Source organism: Xenopus laevis, chromosome 1L, assembly GCF_017654675.1.
Source record: "Xenopus laevis strain J_2021 chromosome 1L, Xenopus_laevis_v10.1, whole genome shotgun sequence".
NCBI lineage: Eukaryota > Metazoa > Chordata > Amphibia > Anura > Pipidae > Xenopus > Xenopus laevis.
In genome coordinates, this window is record NC_054371.1 from 203,691,289 (window position 1) to 203,709,550 (window position 18,262).

At 38.8% G+C, this 18,262-nt stretch overlaps 1 protein-coding gene across 6 annotated transcripts in view; it reads right to left on the minus strand.

Annotated features, from left to right (window-relative positions):
* Positions 1-5,562: 5,562 nt before the first annotated feature.
* Positions 5,563-18,262, minus strand: part of LOC108695735 (microtubule-associated serine/threonine-protein kinase 4-like) — a 360,023-nt gene continuing 347,323 nt past the window's right edge. For all 6 annotated transcript variants that reach the window (XM_041569085.1, XM_041569088.1, XM_041569100.1 and 3 more), the window contains 5 exons: positions 17,466-17,692; positions 15,686-15,808; positions 14,803-14,939; positions 14,004-14,185; positions 5,563-13,753 (listed from right to left, as the gene is read on the minus strand). In XM_041569085.1, coding sequence (XP_041425019.1) covers positions 10,395-13,753; positions 14,004-14,185; positions 14,803-14,939; positions 15,686-15,808; positions 17,466-17,692 — 4,028 coding nt within the window. In that variant the 3' untranslated portion in view covers positions 5,563-10,394. The remainder of the gene's footprint in view (positions 13,754-14,003; positions 14,186-14,802; positions 14,940-15,685; positions 15,809-17,465; positions 17,693-18,262) is intronic.

An 18,262-nucleotide genomic window follows, 5' to 3' on the forward strand; every position in this document is an offset into this window, starting at 1 on the left:
CGCAGAAGGGGAGGAGTTTGGATTTCAAGATGATGGGACCTGGTGGCTACGAGGAGGGCCCTTGGTGTTGCAGCCCAGGTGGGACCCCAATACCCCAATCTGACACTGTGCACAAATATGTTTTTAATATGATTATGTTTTATGACTGTTACGTATATTAATCTTTCCATAAAAACAAACAGCCATGAAATTCAAGAGCCAAAGAAAAGGCAAGTTTTACCACTGGAAATTTCCCATGGCAGCTTAAAGTCTAGTTCTGCTGTATTTTGGGAAAATATTTTTGGTAATTTTTTTTTTAAATATGAATTGAAAGAATTTAATAAGCATTTTAAAAAATATATTTCTTGTGTATACAGGTATGGGACTTGTTATCCAGAATGCTCGGGAATTTAAGATAACGGATCTTTCCGTAATTTGGATCTTCATACCTTAAGGGGCACATTTACTAAGGGTCGAATTTCGAAGTACAAAAAACTTCTAAATTCGACCATCGAATTGAAAAACTTCGAATTCCAAGTTTTTTCACCGAATTTGTCAATCCTACGATCGAATAAAAATCGTTTGATCGAATGATTAAATCGTTCGAATTGAACGATTCAAACGATTTTAACATAGGATCAAAGGATGTTTATTCGATCTGTAAAGACTTAGAAAAAGTTTGTAGAAGGTCCCCATAGGCTAACATAGCAATTCGGCAGGTTTAATTTGGCGAAGTATTGAAGTCAAAGTTTTTTTTAAAGAGGCAGTACTTTGATTATTGAATGGTCCAATATTCGAACGATTTTACTTCGAGCCGAAGTCGAAGTAAATTCGAAGTTGTAGTATCCTATTCGATGGTCGAAGTATCCAAAAAATGACCAACATTTTGAATTTTTTTACTTCGAAAAATCCCCTCAAATTCACCTCGATCCTTGATAAATCTGCCCCTAAGTCTACTAGAAAATCATGTAAACATTAATTAAACCCAATAGGCTGGTTTAATTATTTAAGGATTAATAATATCTCAGTTAGGATCAAGTACAAGCTACAGTTTAATTACTACAGAGAAAAAGGAAATTACTTAAATGTTATTATAATGAAGTCTATGGGAGATGGGCTTTCTGTAATTTGGAGCTCTCTGGATAACGGGTTTCCGGATAATGAATTCCATACCTGTATTGTATTTTGCCCATATTGCCATAAATTGAAACACAAGAAAGTTTTACAGTGGAAGTCCTCCTGTCACAGCTCCCAGCAAATCAGCCATGGACTGGAGCTTTTCATTTGATATTATGAGAAGCAGTGACAGGCAGATAGGGGTGTTTTATCTATTTCTCCACCAGCATCTTCTGTTAGCCTGACGAAGGGCAGTGGTACAGGTATGGGACCTGTTATCCAGAATGCTCAGGACCTGGGGTTTTCCGGATAAGGGATATTACCATAATTTGGATCTCCTTACCTTAAGTCTACTGAAAACTCATGTAAATAAACCAAATAGGATTGTTTTACCTCCAGGATTAATTATACATTAGCTTTGAATCAAGTACAAGGAACGGTTTTATTATTAAAGAGAAAAAGGAAATAATTTTTAAATGTGTTAATGATTTGATTAAAATGGAGTCTATGGGAGATGGACTTCTTGTAACTTTTGAGCTTTCTGGATAATGGATCTCATACCTGTAGTATCTGCGTATGGGCCACACCATGTTTTTCACCCTCTTGTTTTCCTTGTATTTTTTTTCTTCTGTACAAAAAAAGAACTGCAGTTGAGATAAAACGACTTGATTTCTGAGGTTTTCTTTTTTTTTAATAACCAACACAAACCTTGGTTGCCTTGGGCTGGTTCAGAATCCAAAAACATAATATGCAACATGTGTAGCTGCTTCTTTAGTTCTCCTTTAACAACTGCTCATTATCAAAGGGCTTAACAGTTGAATTAGTTTTGTCAGATACTTCTCTGGTTGTCGGAACCAGAAATGCTGAAGTGAAACTGGTTTCATTATCTTCTTCTTTAGTGCCAGAAATAACAAAAAAAATACATCTTTCTTAATTAAAAAAATAGGCATAAAGGATGTCCAGTATACTCCCACTTCATTGAGATCATGTTGAAATAAAGTATATAATGTCCCTTTAAGGAACGGCAGTGTCAGGAGGAGTTGGTTTCTTTGTTTGCTTTCCCCTGACAAAAGTGACTTATAACATTTAAAGAATTACCAATTAACTCCGACTTCCCCAACTCTGAAATTTGAGCGTGATACAAGGGGGAAAAAATTAACTTTGCGAAATTCCTGACTTTTTTTTTAACTGTTTACATGGCCAACAATAAATCAATATCTATAGCAGTGATGCCCAACCAGTGTTGCCCACCAATCCCTTGGATGTTGCTCCCAGTGGCCTCAAAGCAGGAGCTTATATTTGAATTCCTGACTTGGAGGCAAGTTTTAAATGCATAAAAAACAGATGTTCTGAAAACAGATCTTCCTGTAGGCTGTCAGTCCACATAGGCACTAACAAATAGCCAATCACAACCCATATTTGGCACAATAGGAAATGTTATCAAGCTCGTTTTGCCCCCCAACTATTTTTATCCAATGTGACTCATGGATAAAACGATTGGGGAACCCTGATCTAGAGCATCATTCTGAAGAAGCCAGTTACAAACTCAGCCTGGCTAACACATTCCCTAAACAGACAGAAGAGCTGACCTTTACATATACAGCCAAAAGTAGTTAAACATCCCCTATATACTGTAATCATATATCCTCAGTTGGAAGACTGAATGTGAAGTTCCAAATTGTCTTTGGAACGAGTGGCAGCACAAGTATTATTACTATAACTGCACAAATCCAACATCATCACCATGTGCTACACACCAAGCATCAGCTATAATGGCGTAAAGATGATCACCATTAGAATCTGGAGCAGTGGAAACACTTCTCCTATGTGATAAGTCTGATGGAAGAGTCTGTGGTTCAAGGTTGCCAGGAGAAAACTGGTTGAATAGTGAGGACTGTACCTTTTTGTGGATAAACAGCCGTCTGGTGTGTATTGCATTGTTGAAATAGGGATGGGCGAATTTTTTCGCCTCGTTTCGCCGAAAAAATGATGCCCATAGACTTATATGGCAGCGTGCGACAAAAAAAAAAAAAAGACGCGCGTCAAAACAATTTCGGCGCGCAACATTTTTTTGACTCCCACAGACTTTGATGGGCGTCTGCGACATTTCGCTGGCGGCGAATTTTTGGCAAATGAAACGGGTCAAATTCGCCCATCCCTAGTTGCAAATCATTATACTACCAGGTCCAATGACATTCTCACACTTGCCATGTCCTCAACTCAAGTTCACGGCCATGGTATGAATTGGAACATTAACCAGGCCTACTACAGAGAAGGCCCTTCATTTGAACGAGGAGTAAAAGAGGCTATTAATGTTAAGGTAGAGACACCATCCCTAAACAGAGGAGGGACCTTCAGCACCACCTGTCTGCTACATACACTGCTGTTCAAACATCTTTAACTCGGTGGTTTCACAAAACTTCACACCTCCATTCATGCAACTCTCACATGCAACACCTGCCTCTTTTGAGTTGTAATTCTATCATAGTAACTAGACAGCATTCACACCTCTGTGAGTTTCACTTGTCATTGGATAGTTACACTGCACCATTGTGATTGGATTAGTGGAAGCGTTAATATGGCAAGGATTTCCCGTACCAGTCAGTTGAACTGGATGATTAGTGAAATGTCTTCAATGATTACTCAGCAAGTCCAGTTGCTCTTGATTTTTTTTTACTTCTCCTAGATGTACCATGACCTGGATGAATGAAAATCTTCATAGACATATTCCCTTACCAATGTTATTGGGATTGAATGAAACTAATTCCCACCAATAAGGTTCCAGAAAATTGAGGCAAGTTTCATCCATTGGTTTGATAATGAGATGTTGGGAGGCAGGTGTCCACTTTATAAAGTAAAGATTTTTTCTTAGTTCTCACAGTCTATGGTAACAGATTAAAAAAAAAGAAGTTACCTTTTACGTGACGCAGTAAGAAAGCCAACATTTCCCTGTCTAGTTATATTGATTAAGTGCAGTTGAAATAATGAAAGCAAACATCTGACTGGTTGTTGTGAGTTACTCACTGGAGCACACTACAAAGTTGCAGAAATAGTTTGTGCTGTTTCCCCTCTGTCCTGACAGCAGTTGTTAATGATATTCTGACTGCTGCTGCTGTGCTGTTTAGGAGTAATTTTCAGCTTCTGCTTCACTCCCCATAAGTATATAAACTGCTTTTGTTTGGCCTTAAAACGATCTTTGATGAAAAACAGGCAGCAGCCGTATTCACACTCTTGGGCAGTGGAACGGGGGCCAAAAATTCATCCTAAGAACATCGTTACTAATTGCTATCAGGTTAGAGGGGAAGCGGGATACATTTGGACCTTTATTTTTGAATGGGTGAAAACATGAAAAGCATTAAAATCTGTTTATTTCTGTGTGGTGAACCTGAAAATCCATTTTAGTTTTTTGGCCTTTTAAGGGATCCAGAGGCTTTGTTATGCAGCTGTTATCACACAGGAGTTGAAACAACTTAAATCAGTGTAATAAAAGTAATACTTCATATTAGATACCTGGAACTGTGGTTTCCATACAGAAGCAAGTCTGGAATCTGCCCCGGTGGGCAATCATTTTTTCTGTTGGAAGGCAAGTTGTTAAGACCCTACAGAGAAAGCAAACGTTACCATGATATTTGGATGAGGTGGGGTACTATGTCCCAGCATCCAGTGCACCAGTCATGTGTAGTGATGGGCGAATTTGTCCCGTTTCACTGGCGAAAAATCTGCAAACGGCAAATTCGCACCTGGCGAATAAATTTGCCCATCACTAGTCATGTGCTGTAGTTACTGAGTAAGCAAAGTATCCATGTAAACAAGAAAACTGTGCCTCATCTGCGCATATAGGTCTGAAGGCAAAAATCCTGGGAAGTGATTTCCCAAGGGGTGGTCCATCTTTAAATTAAATTTTAGTATGTTATAGAATGGCCTGTTCTAAGCAACTTTTCAATTGGTCTTAATTATTTTTATAGTTTTTTTTAATGATTTGCTTTCTTCTTCTAACTCTTTCCAGCTTTCAAATGGGGGGTCACTGACCCTATCTGAAACAAATGCTCTGTAAAGCTACAGATATATTGTTATTGCTACTTTTTATTACTCCTTTCTATTCAGACCCTCTCCTATTCATATTCCAGTCACAAATGCAAATCAATGCGTGGTTGCTTACTAGGACCTTAGCAACCAGATGGCTGAAATTACAAACTGGAGAGCTGCTGAATAAAAAAAAGCGAAATAACTCAAAAACCACAAATACTAAAAAATGAAAACCAATTGCAAAGTGTCTCAGAATATCACTCTCTATATCATACTAAAAGGTAATTTAAAGCTGAACAACCCCTTTAAGGCCAAAGATGGTTGGAATATATGGAAGAGAATAAGTCCAGTATAAAATTCAGTAAGGGGAGGGGATACATAAAGTAGATTGATGTTGTGTGTGTGTGTGTTGTACATTCAAGCACGAGAAAGACACAGAGCACTGGCACAACATCCATGCTGAATTTATTTCAATGTTATGCATTGCAGCAGTATAAATACTTCCCCGCTATACAACAAACACAACATTCAGAACATTTTTTCAATCTTTTTTTTTTTTTTCCCCGTGTACTGAGTTATATAGAAAGTTAGACACCAAACACTTTATTGCACATATACGTTGCTGGGGGATTTCTAGAGCAGAAAGAAATAGCACAGCTTTCTAACCAGTAAGAAACTCGAGACGGTTACACAAAGGCAATTGGTCTTCTTTACATCATAGTAGTAAACACTTACAGACAAGAAGTACATGAACACACAAAGAACTATAGGACTGGGATGGAACAGTGACAATGCACTCGCACTAAAATGCAACTCTCTCTTATACACTCACAGATACTAGATATATATATATCTCTGTGTATAATGGGGAACCTATAACCCCTCAGATTATGTTGAGGTTGGACATTCATTCTATTAAGACACCAAAAAGTTCTCTGACTATAGAAGACACAATGCCCCAACCCAGGGACTTTCATATGGGTCATGGCATGTTCTGTCTTATATGTATATTTTGGAGCAGAGAGTGCATTATCTTTTATGAGTTTCTGATGTGCTTGTTGGGGGGAGACATTTATAATGGGGAAGTTGGAGCAGGTCAGACATTTACAAAGTAGCGTGTGGTCTGTTTGGATGGAGAATGAAGCCAGTGACTGGAGTCTATTCCTATGCAATAGGAGAACAGGATGTTCCTACTCTCCAATCCTCAGCCAATCAGTGACCTGCAATTAGGAATGCACCAAATCCACTACATGGGATTCAGCTGAATCCTTCGTGAAAGATTTGGCCGAACACCAAACCAAATCCTAATTTGGATAAACAAATTAGAGGCAGGAAGGAGAAAAAGTGGGGAAAATGTTTTAAATTCCTTATTTTGTGATTAAAAGTCAAGTGACGTCCCTTCCCGGTCCTAATTTGCATATGCACGGTTCGGCCAGACACAAGGATTCGGCCGAACTGAATCTTGATCAAAAAAGCAGAATCCTGGATTTGGTGTATCCCTACCTGCAATCTACTATTCACTGACCGTTGCATTAAATCTAAGTTACTGGGAGTGAGAGATTCAGCAGTGAAATAGCCTTATAATACACAAGAATCAGGAATATCATGTAAGATTACACATTATAAAAGGAACTTAGTGATGAAACATGTGTATTACAGTAAGCAATGTACCCCCTGCTGCAAAATATAAGGATATTCGGAGTCACCTCGGAGTCTCATGACCTGTATATCGGCCTCGTGCTTTTCTATGTTCATGAAACTCCGCAGTGACTTAAAATGTCCTTACATTTTACAATAGGGGGTACATTATTTACTATGTTTAAGACCACTGGAATAAATATATATATTGGGATATATTTCACTGCATTTTTAATATGAAAAGTTGAACAGGTAGCGGCACGGCCCTGATTATGGCCTAGGTTGTAATAATAGAGTTATAGAAGTGTCATATACAGCACTTGTTTAAAAGCATATGTAATATCATTAATATATTGACACTTCTAAAAAAAAAATCAATATGTTTCTAGAATCAGTTTGTGTATCTGAATCTTTTTCTGCACTATATGCCTTCGCTGTGATCTCCAGATTGCCAGGACAGTGTTTCTTCTTGTGCCCTGCTCTATTGGACAGGATAAAGCCGTGATGCTCTAAAGAACACAGAAAAGTCACGCTGCAGGCAAAAGTGTCAGGTTATTTTATCCAAGGCTACCATTATTTTACAAGTGTCAATATCTTTCGAGTTCTGAAAACATTAATTATAATATATATATAATTCTCCAGATATCACTTACACACACTTTTGATTATATAGTATCAGCAGATTCCTATTTTAATGTATAAAATCAAATTGCATTTCAGTGACCAACAAGAGGGCTGAAAACGAGTAACTTCTGGATCCATTAGTATTTGTTAAAAAAAAAAAAAAAAAAAGACATTGATCACAAACCCAGCAAATGAATGAAGTGCGAGTTCTTGAAAGGTGCACCAACTGGAATGCACAACAGAATGCAGGACAGGTCAGTTTCTATAGTCTGAACCGACTGCTCACGGACGGCTGAATTGAGGTTTGCAATGTTATATGATAAGGTGCACAGTGTTTGTCTGTAAAAGAGTAAAAGTGATACAAAACATTCTATAGCAGAAACATTTTGATAAATGAACCATCAGTGGTTCATTTATCAAAACTGGGCAAAAAAACCCATGGCAACCAATAGTTGCATTCATTGTTCTACCTGCAGCTGGCTAAAAAAAAAAGCCAACCTCTGATTGGTTGTTATGGGTTACTGCCCATTGGCAAATTTGCCCACTTTTGATAAATGAATCCTAGTGTGTTCATGGTTCAGGGATAATCATTTTACCAGTCACTGGCTGTGGCTCAACAACTGCCTTCATTGATGATAGAAGTTCCAGGGCTACGGCACATGGTAAAAGCCAGGCAAGGGTTCATTAGGAGACTACTGTCGCCCAATAGGGCAATTCAGGTGGCAGTAGTAGAAAGTGAATCAATAGCAGTGATCACTTGCCATGGCCCTTAGTGCAGAAACAGCTGGAAGACTTGGCTTTCACAATCTCTAGCTGTTGCCGAACAACTGCCTTCATCAGTGATAGAAGCTCAAGAGCTACGGCACATGGCATGTGCCAAAAAGCTAAGGATTGTCCCATGACATGCTGCAAGGGTTCTTCGGGAGACTATAGTAGCCCAATAGGACATTTCAGCTGGCATTAGTAGAAAGTGAATGGGCAGCGGTGATCATGTGCCATAGCCCTTTGTTTAGAAACAGCTAGACGACTTGGCTTTCACATCCCTGACCCCAGTTGAAACTGATTTCCTTTGCGTCTGATCAAGTTCTTGTTTAATTCTGCAGTTAAATGGGATACAATCTCTAAAATGTAAATAAAGCTCTGCACAATGTAAAAAGTAAAGTCAAATTCCAAGCACCATAAAGCTCCAACATGGCCCCCCTCTTTACACAAAATAGATATTTTACAGTATTCACATATATATTACAAAAAAAGAACATTTTTGAAATGTATGGAGCTATTGAACACACAAAAGAATGCAAAAGTCAGCATAGCTTATTAATAAGAACTGCAAAAGCTATAGAAAGAGTAAGGCCCCGCTATAAAACATCTATAGATGCCTTCAACAGAAAATCTATGGTATGAATGAGCTCGTACAGTAACTATTTGCCTTTCAAAGGCTAAATGGACAGGTAAAATAAATGCCTTACATTCATTAATGACAGGAGATTTTCGTTTGCAAAAATCTTACCAACCACATTTTTTTTTTAAATTTAAAACACAAAAAAGAACAAAGTTATTCATGCTTTGCCTGGTTGATTCCCACCATGTTACCCAGCTTCACAAAAGGGGATGGAGGTCCACCTCAACCTGTAATTTGTCTTCCTGTCAAGGGTGACCCTTATCCCCTCAACTCCACAAGTCAACATAGTTCAGTATGAAAGATGCCCAGAGCTTCTCTGTACTGGATGAACTGATGACCTCTAATAGCAAAGCATGGAATTGAACTGAATGAACAATAATTAATATAATAATGTTGCTTTCTGTACTGGTATCCGTATAATATACGTCAGTTGTAGGGCAATCCTGAGTGGATGAGGGGCCTGGGCAAACTAACTAGAGTGGGTCCTGAACATCAAATGATCCCACTGCCTAGACAACAATGACAGATGATTAGTGACTTTAAGCCATATAACTATATAGAATGCTGGGCTATATGTATTAAAGGGACAGGTTCTGCATCATGGAAATGTGCCATGTTACTGTAAGTAGCAAATGGATACTATGCCTGTACAAGATTTTTAAAATAAACTGTTTCCATCACTCTCTCTTTACTCTCCAAGTACAGAACCTGTATTTGCCACCGCCTAAGACCCTGGCAGGATGGCTAGAACCCTTCTTATCCCCCTTTAAATCCTTTTAGAAGTCAGATGGGGCATGACCAAGAAACCTAATGGACTGGTCTTATATCATTGGGGTGGGAACAGACAAAATTTTCCAATAATAGGGAAATGCCTGGCTAAGCATAAGATAAACCCCACCCTTGGTTTGCTCAAAGCCTCTATAGAGATGCAATAAAACTCAGTATATTGCTCTTTACTTATCACAAGGAAAACCTTAGTAGATAGACAGCATGGCCCTACTGGTACTTATATATATATATATATATATATATATATATATATATATATATATATATATCTGTACCAGCTAAGATTCGTCTGGCATTTAACAGAGAATCAAACTGGCAGTTGTCAATTAACTGTGGATTTTAATTTCTGCAATGAAAAAAAAAAAAAACAAATTCTTTTTCTGACCAATGGTACAAAATTGTTTTTTTTTGTTCATTTTATATTTTTGCAGTCTTACGAGTTGATCTTTTTTCCCCATAGAAAACAAGTAAACAGTGAAATTCAGCAGCAAACTGTACAATCTACATTCCACACAAATTACAATATTGCAAATTTACAGACCATTTTTTTTTCTCCCCATAGCCCTTACCCCAGTCCCAGCTGCAGAGGCCCCTCAAACTGACAAAACCACATATGCACCTCATACAGCTGGGGTAAAAAAAAAAAAGAAAAAAGAAAAATTCCACTCCTTTACTCCAAATTACACTTAAAAAAACTGACACAATGACACAAATGCCTGAATGAATGGAAACACTACACAGTGCTGGTTTTGGAAAAAAAGAGTCTGAAATTAGCAGCTACTACAGTAAAGAGGTCTTATTTTTGCAGTGCGTTCGCAAACTATAATGTTTTTTCACGAGGGCCGGTTTGCAACACATCCTTTCCTTGCTTCTGCCCTTTCAAGTCTTTTTCAGAGGTGAGTGCACATGGGGTTGGTGCCTTCTGTATGTCTTTAGCAAGGTTCTTCTTATTGGGAGACAAAGACTGGTCTCTACTATTGGCTGTTATTACACAGTTTAAAGCAAGGCTAAATTGTTTTTCAGCAGAAGACTTACTGGATAGGCTATCTGCTTTTGCCCCAGTTTTGTTGGGGGATAACTGAACATCCTTCTTGGCCTTTGAAGGAATAATATTTGGAGTAGTCTCATTTCTCTCCGTGCTTATTTTTACAGGACATTCAGACAGTCGTGGTTTGGTCAAAGACGCATCAATGCTAGGAGAAGAAACAGTTGCAGACAATGCAGAAACTCCATTAGGTGCATCAACCAAATCTGTCTTACTTTGTGCTCCTTTCCCCATTAAATTTGGAGAGTTTACAGATTTTGGCTTTTCTGTAGTTACTTTCCTAGAGTCCCTGTTTGTAACATTAGCCATAACTTTACTTTCCCTTCTGTCACTTTGGACATAAAGTGCTTCAGTGCATTTACTATCTTGCTGCTTTTCGGGAGAGAACATCCCGAGCGCTAAGCCTTCAGCTGACGGTTTGCTTTGAACACCACTTTTGACAGTAATAGTTCTGATGAGCTTGGGCTGTAAGCTGGTTTTCTCTTTTAAGTGACATTTAGCTGAACACTCCTTTGGATTAGGTGTGCTAGAGCATGTGGAGCTGGCTCCCTGATGCCCATTTGAATGAATTTCCCTCATTGCAGATGGACTAGAGTTCCTTGTATTTACAGTAGAAGAAGAAAAAGAGTTTGTGGAATTTTCTGATACCACAATGTCTTTGTTTTGGGAAAGAAGAGCTGAAAGGGTATTGGCACCTTTATCAACTTTCATTAAAACATTGGTTCTCTGGTTAACCATCTCTTTTCTTAAAGCACCGGTACTTTGTTGTTCTGCCACTCCTGGTTTGCCAGAACTGGAAATTTTAGTCAAGCTGGAGCTAGGGATGCTCGATTTAGAGTCACTGAGCTGTTCACTTGACGGCTTCTGTTCTTTTTGACTATGCAAGCTGCTTTTATTACTTTCCTCGGGTACTGCACTAGAACAGATACTATCAGCCGCATATTGTTGTGCCTTTAAACAGATGTTCTCTTTTTTATTTGGTGAAAAGTTTCTCTCTGATCCAGCTTTTAGTATGGATGTGATTCCTTGGGTTTTACTGCTTGAGCTCACAGAAGAAGGTTCTTGTTTAATGGCAACCTTTACTTTGATGTCCACTTTGGTGTCCAGTAGAAGAGGAGAGTCAACATTCATTACAGAGACTGGCTTAGGTACACTTACACTTTCATTAGGACATAATTTACTTACTGGTGCCTGTTGACTTTTGCCTCCAGTACCATGTAATGCATCATAAGTCTTTTCAGGGCTACTGGATTTTGTCAGACTGGCCTCAACTCTTATTTCAGAGGATTCTTGGAAAAGATCAGTCATTTCCCTGCATGTAAAAGAGCACTTACCACTGGACACAAGTGAGCTCTTCACCTCTTGACCATTCCCTTTGGCAGAAGTCGCCAGCCCTTCTGCCAATGACTCTTTCAGTCCTGACTGAGCTGTGCCAGCTGCATGATTTTGAAGTTCATTTTTTTCTTTTAATCCAGACATTTCCTTATTTGAACAAATCCCAGAAGCAGCTAAATTAAATTTTGGACATTCATTAGGATTCTCTTTGATGGGTCTCTTGTGTGCAGAATGTAAACTTACACCACTAGAGCTTGTACTGGAAAACAATAACATATTTTGATTATCTGGCTTGTGTGTAACTTCATTCTTTGAATTTGGGCTTATTTTCTCTGTTTTTGCAACATTCTGATTTTTCTTTTCTAGTGCTATATCAATATAGTCTGTTTTTGTAACTTTGGGACCTGACAGAAGAGCGATATCTAAGGTGCCCTCAATTGGTTTTAATGAAGAAACAGATCGCGCTTCCAGTTTAAACTCTGAAGGGCTTTTTCGGACTGATGTTTCGTTGTGTAGAACCCCTGACTTGTCATTATTGTTTTCACACCTGTTGTTATTGCCTTTGAGTGGTGCAAATGAAACTGGACTGTTCTGAGCATTCAGCAAACATGTTCTGTTATCCAAGGGAGCAATACTTTCTGTGGGTAAAAATGAAGGCTTTGCTTGAATACTTTCATGGGCTTTTGATTTTAAAACCAAACACAACGTGCTTTCCTTTTCTTCTAAAGACTTCTTCTTTCTTATAAGTTCACTATTAGCTGTACAAGCTGGAGGTGCTGTATCTACATTGTCATCCCTAGCAAGTATGACCCTATCACATGAACTTGGGACTTTCTTGATCTCACATGATATGTGAACATTTTCTGCTGCCTGAGGTCCATGACCGTGTAATTGACCATCGATGCATCCACCATTTGATCGAGAAATTACACTCTTGCTAAGAGTATCTTTAAACATGATCCCTCCAGAACGGCTCTCATAGGTCGTGAGTCTGTGCTCAGACAGATTAGTCCTCTTAATAAGATTCTGGAATGATTTGTCTTCCTTCTCTTGTTCTGCTACTGTAATCGGATTGCTCAATTCATTGTGCAAATCATGCATTAGACTTTGTTTTAGTAGAGAATCTTGCCTTTCTGGCTTATCCTTTTTCTTCATAACTATTTTGGCTTTTAGTTTCTCTTTGTCTAGTTCATCTAATGACTCTTGCCTGCCTACCTTCCTTGATACAGGACGTTTTAGGCATCCCTGCTCCACTGGCTTAATTCTTGTAAATGCCGGGACATCGTATATATTTTCTTCTAGGCTTTGAAGTGCTAAATCCCTTTGTAATGGCTGCTTATGGATTTCTTCTTTAGTGACCTCTAGATTGTGCTTGCGCGAACATAAGTGCTTTTTTTCACAGCAGTATGACGGTGAAAGCTTTTCTTCTGACTGGACTCGCTTTAACAGTGGAGACCTTGGTGGTTCGGCACTTTTAGGCCTGACAACGTGCCTTACAATGGTTGGTGGAGAGTGCATTTTTGTAGGGAAGTTGGGAGTTGCTTTTGAGTTTCCCAATGAATGACCATGTAGAGGTGAAGGAGATCTCTGGGGAGATGGTGGCTGGGGGGTTGGTGATGGGGTTCTTGCCAGTGGGGAAAGAGGTATGCTGCCAGCAGATTTGCGTCTACCAGACCTATATCTCTGACCCCCCAGTTTCGGCCCCAAACCATGCAGCGTGCTGGGTCTTATGTGGCTAGATCCTGCTGGAGAATTTGGTGCACTTGAACTTGGAGAGCTACTCTGTGATGAATTAGTACCTATAAAGAAGAAAACATTAATTAAATATACATATATATATATATATCTCAAATGGTGTAGACAAGAAACATGATTGACTTTGCAGCAATCCTAAACCTGGCAGTTTAGTTTCTGGCTCCATTAATATGTGTACTGTAATACAATAGACATTCATTACATCATAAAATTACAACAAAAGTCTACACTCATTTGTATTTGCGCCTTTCTGTTATGTGATTCAACAAATACAGGACAAAAAAAGTTACGAACCAGATGGGAAATCAGGAGTTGAGCGGCAGCTTGGAGTTGGAGATCGTGGAGACAGACTGTGAGTAGGTGAAGCAGGTAAGCTTTCCCCAGAGGACAGAGATCGGTTTAAGCAAGAGAAGCTTCTGCTGGTGTGCAGAAGTGGGGATGGTTGCTTTGCCAGCTTTTTGAAAAATGATCTCCTCCTAATAAGAGAGAAGTATTTCATGAACCTTATACATTTCATAGTTTAAAAAAAAAACAAAAGAAAACCCATATTCTCTAAAAATGCAAGAACACAATCTGGCCATTTACTAATGGGAAGGCAGTGTGAAAATTCCAAAAACAGGTGCAACCCGCCATTTTTGTTGCACTTTGTACCCTACTTTTCTGCTTTAAATCAAAGCACAGAGACCTGTGGCTGCCACTGTGAGGGCAGGAGGAACGTTGGCACTTTATGTATTCAACAGCATTTGCTCTCAACTATAAGCGTTTGACAGTTACTGTGTAAAGTTATATGTAACATAGTAAGTGTTGTATTGTCCGTGTACATTAGAAAGTCCATGTGTAAAAGTAAATGTGTTGGATAAACATTGTGTGGAACTCCCCTAATCATGCCCTTATTCAACTTTTAATAGTTTCAAGCAACAAGTTTTGCAGCTCTAGACAACTGATACACATTCGTACAACAACAAACACTAAGGAGTCTTCCTTTTTTTTTCGTGTTTTCCATGTTTTTTTTAACAAAATATTGATAAAACATCATTGTTTTTAACAATGATATTCTGGTTAAAACACTGATATAATTTGCAGTGCAACAAACCTTTCTATATTCTCCTTCTTCTTGGCCTTCTTTGTGCGTCTCACCATCCTGCTCTTGTAGCTATTCCTCCTTGCTGGGCCTGTTTTAATGGAGGTGTTCTCAAAGGCAGTTGTTGTGATCGCTACTTTGCTGCCACTCTGTCAACACAATACCGATAAAAGGTAAAAGATACAGCATATGTGGTTTTGTTGCTTCCAAGCTAAAATATATATGGTTTATGTAACTATTATATAGTGAATAAAGTACCCCCTCTTGTAAAATATAAGAATGTTATAAGTTACCAAGGCGTTCCATGGCCATATGACGAGGCCGAAGGCAGAGTGTTTTTATCCAGGTCATGGAACTCCGGGGTGACTTCTAATATCCTTATATTTTACAACAGGGGGTACTTTATTTATTATAATACACACGTTCCTCTGAGTCATGTGACAGATATGGCATCACTAAGCTCAGATTATAGCCAATGACATCACTAAGCACCGTTTAAAAGGATATCATTTACAGAATACTCATGGCTCTTGTGTATTATATACAGCACAGCTTATAGACAGCACCAGTCAAGCCTTGGATTGTGTCTTTGCTATGAAAAGGCTGGACCATTCCTGAGAAAGCAATATTGTTAATAACAGATTCCATCAATTCTGGTCATTGGGTTGTAGAATTGCTCAAATAGAATGTAATTAACCTCCCTGTATCTGATAACAAGCTTCGTGATTAAGTAAATATTACAAAAGCTAATGCTTGCCAATAAATAATTGGGTAGAACACTGTAATTTATGGCTGGACTGTATATTTATCATGTGAAAGGAAAATGTAAGAAAATGCAGATGCATGCCTCATATCCCAGCTGTGGCAGAAGAACGAAAACAAATGAGCCATTTACCTTCAGCAGAAGCTCTATGACCTCTGTGTGAACAAGTCCATGGACGGGCTCCCCGTTTATATGAGTAATGAGGTCGCCAGCCTTAAGGCCTGCCTGGTAGGCTGCACTGCCTTCCTCAACACTCTGTGGATAAAGACATTTTTTTTAATGCTATTAATCAGATATTTTATGCTATAAATCAAAATATATGTAAAGGTTAAATGTCTGACAAAGAGATGCAAAACGCTGCCATATCTGGGTGCTAAAATACAACAGCTCTGATAAGGCATAGGAGTATAAGCTGAATACATTATTATATTGGGGTTTAAAATGTAAAAGCTACTTAAAGAAGACTTTAGAAGAAGGCCAAAAGCAGGATATTAAGCCTCTATATAAGGAGTGGTTGCATTTCTTTTAGTTTTACTGTGACTCAAGGACCCCAGGAACTTCTCTAAAACTGTATCATCACATGTCGCATATTCAAAACCCCAAATCCATATCCCATCAGGGACTGGAAATGATCATATTCACAAAATAAATATTTATAAGTAAAATAATTACATATATGGAGTGTTCTGTGCTGACCTCCTATGTAGCTCGAAACATGTCAGGGGTAATGTACAATGCCGCACTCGGTGTCCAAAGTGCATAAAATGGCCACAATCTCCAACTGATTCGGAGAGCAGAGACCTGCAGACTGTACCTTGAATGGAATTGCTACCTGTGTTAGGCAGCGCTCGTTTCAAGAGAAGCAGTTTAGGGGAGACATGCAGACGTTCCCCCTTCTGCCCCTACCTTGCATTTCATTCAAAGGTGTGAAGTAAGGAGTGGCAGGACAGTCCTGTATTAAACACCTGCCCTAAGACAGGCAACAAGGACAAGGCTACACTGCTTCTATTAATTCTGCTTTCTGTATAATGTAATGGATTTTTGATCTGATACTCCGTACAGAGAGCGATATCCCTGGGGATGCAAATGCCGATAAATGAGCATTAAGAGGCACCCTAGAGCCAAACGACTGGATTACTATAATGGGAATAGGCGCTGATAGGAGGAGGACGGCATCAACTATCCGATGTGGCCCTCAATCTGCCCTATCGACATCTGGAGAGATTTTGCTCGGGAAGGCCCGTTGGAGGGCCCCATACATGGGCAAATAAGCTGCTGAACTGGTCTAAAGGACCCAAATCAGCAACCACTTTAAGATTAAACTTATGTGGCCATCTGCTTAATCAAATTTGTGATGGAGATTCACGTGGTAGGAGAAACACCGAATATGTTATGGTTTAGGCATGTTGGGATATAAAAGATCATATAGTTCCATAAAGCTGCCCATACACGGGCCAATATAAGCCACCGATTTGACCCTATATAATGTAATAATTAACGTATCACAAAGGATTGTCAATGGTTGTATTCTCATTTTTAAGAAATGCAGCAATTAACGATTTTTAATTGAAACATGTAGTGGATGGGTTTACGACCTAGATGTGAAATAAGATATTGAGGATTTGGAGAAGTTCTGTAGTCAATGCTCAGTCGTTATATATTACATTATGCTAGTTTATGAATTACTCCATTGGATAGTGATATAACGTTGCTGAGTGATGATACAGGAATTCAAGCCCCATGATCATCAGCAAGTGACTTGTACAGCAACAAGCCACAAGTAAATATTGCTAATTTAGATATGGTGTTGGCAAAGTTTTTATTAAATCCCAGTTGTAGTTTCCTGCTTCAGACTAAATACCTTTCTGCATGCATAAAGTAAAAAAAAATAGGAACAAATTTAGGTCCTTACCCAGACAATGTGGTGTACTGTGTAGATATCACTGTCCCCAACAAACACTCTAATTGCCTGGAGAGTAAAACCAAACTTCTTCCCAGAACTCTGAATGACGATTGGCTGCTTTGGACTGGAAGAAGAGATGGAAGATTCACGGCTGGGTGAAGAATCTCTGGAGGATGGATCCGATGACATTGAAAGAGGGGATATGGGGCTCCCTAATGGAGAAACGCTGTACACATCTGAAGGAAAAGAATTTTTCTAGATCATGATTGAGAAAATATGGACAAGGATAGAAAGAATAACAGCATTGCAACTGGATGTGAGACTAGAAAGTTAACATCAAGCAGTCCAAAGAAGAAGCACATTTCCATGCAGAATATGGTACAGACTGTGGGTTCAAAGCTATGATGAACTGTGAGTATTGAAATAAAATGATCGGTGTAGCAGTAGCATAAATATGCATAACTAATTATGATGACAATGGTGCACCTTAGCTGTATTTCTTAAGGTTATGGTGCGGAAAATCTGTGGTTCTGGGCCCAAAAAATGGGTCCCCAGGTTTTTAATTCCCTTTAATAATGTGAAGTTTCTTCCTACAGTAAAGACAGCAATTAAAACATGTTCTAACTTAGGTTTATGGTCCCCAATTTATCCACAACATGTTCCAATGCAGAGATGTTTGTTATACGTTCCTGTGATTCTCCCCACCCCCATACTTATTTCTTCTTCTCAAGCTTTGTGTTGACTTACCAAATACTAACAAAAACCTTTGAAATATATATGCAGTACATATCTCTGTATATCACTAC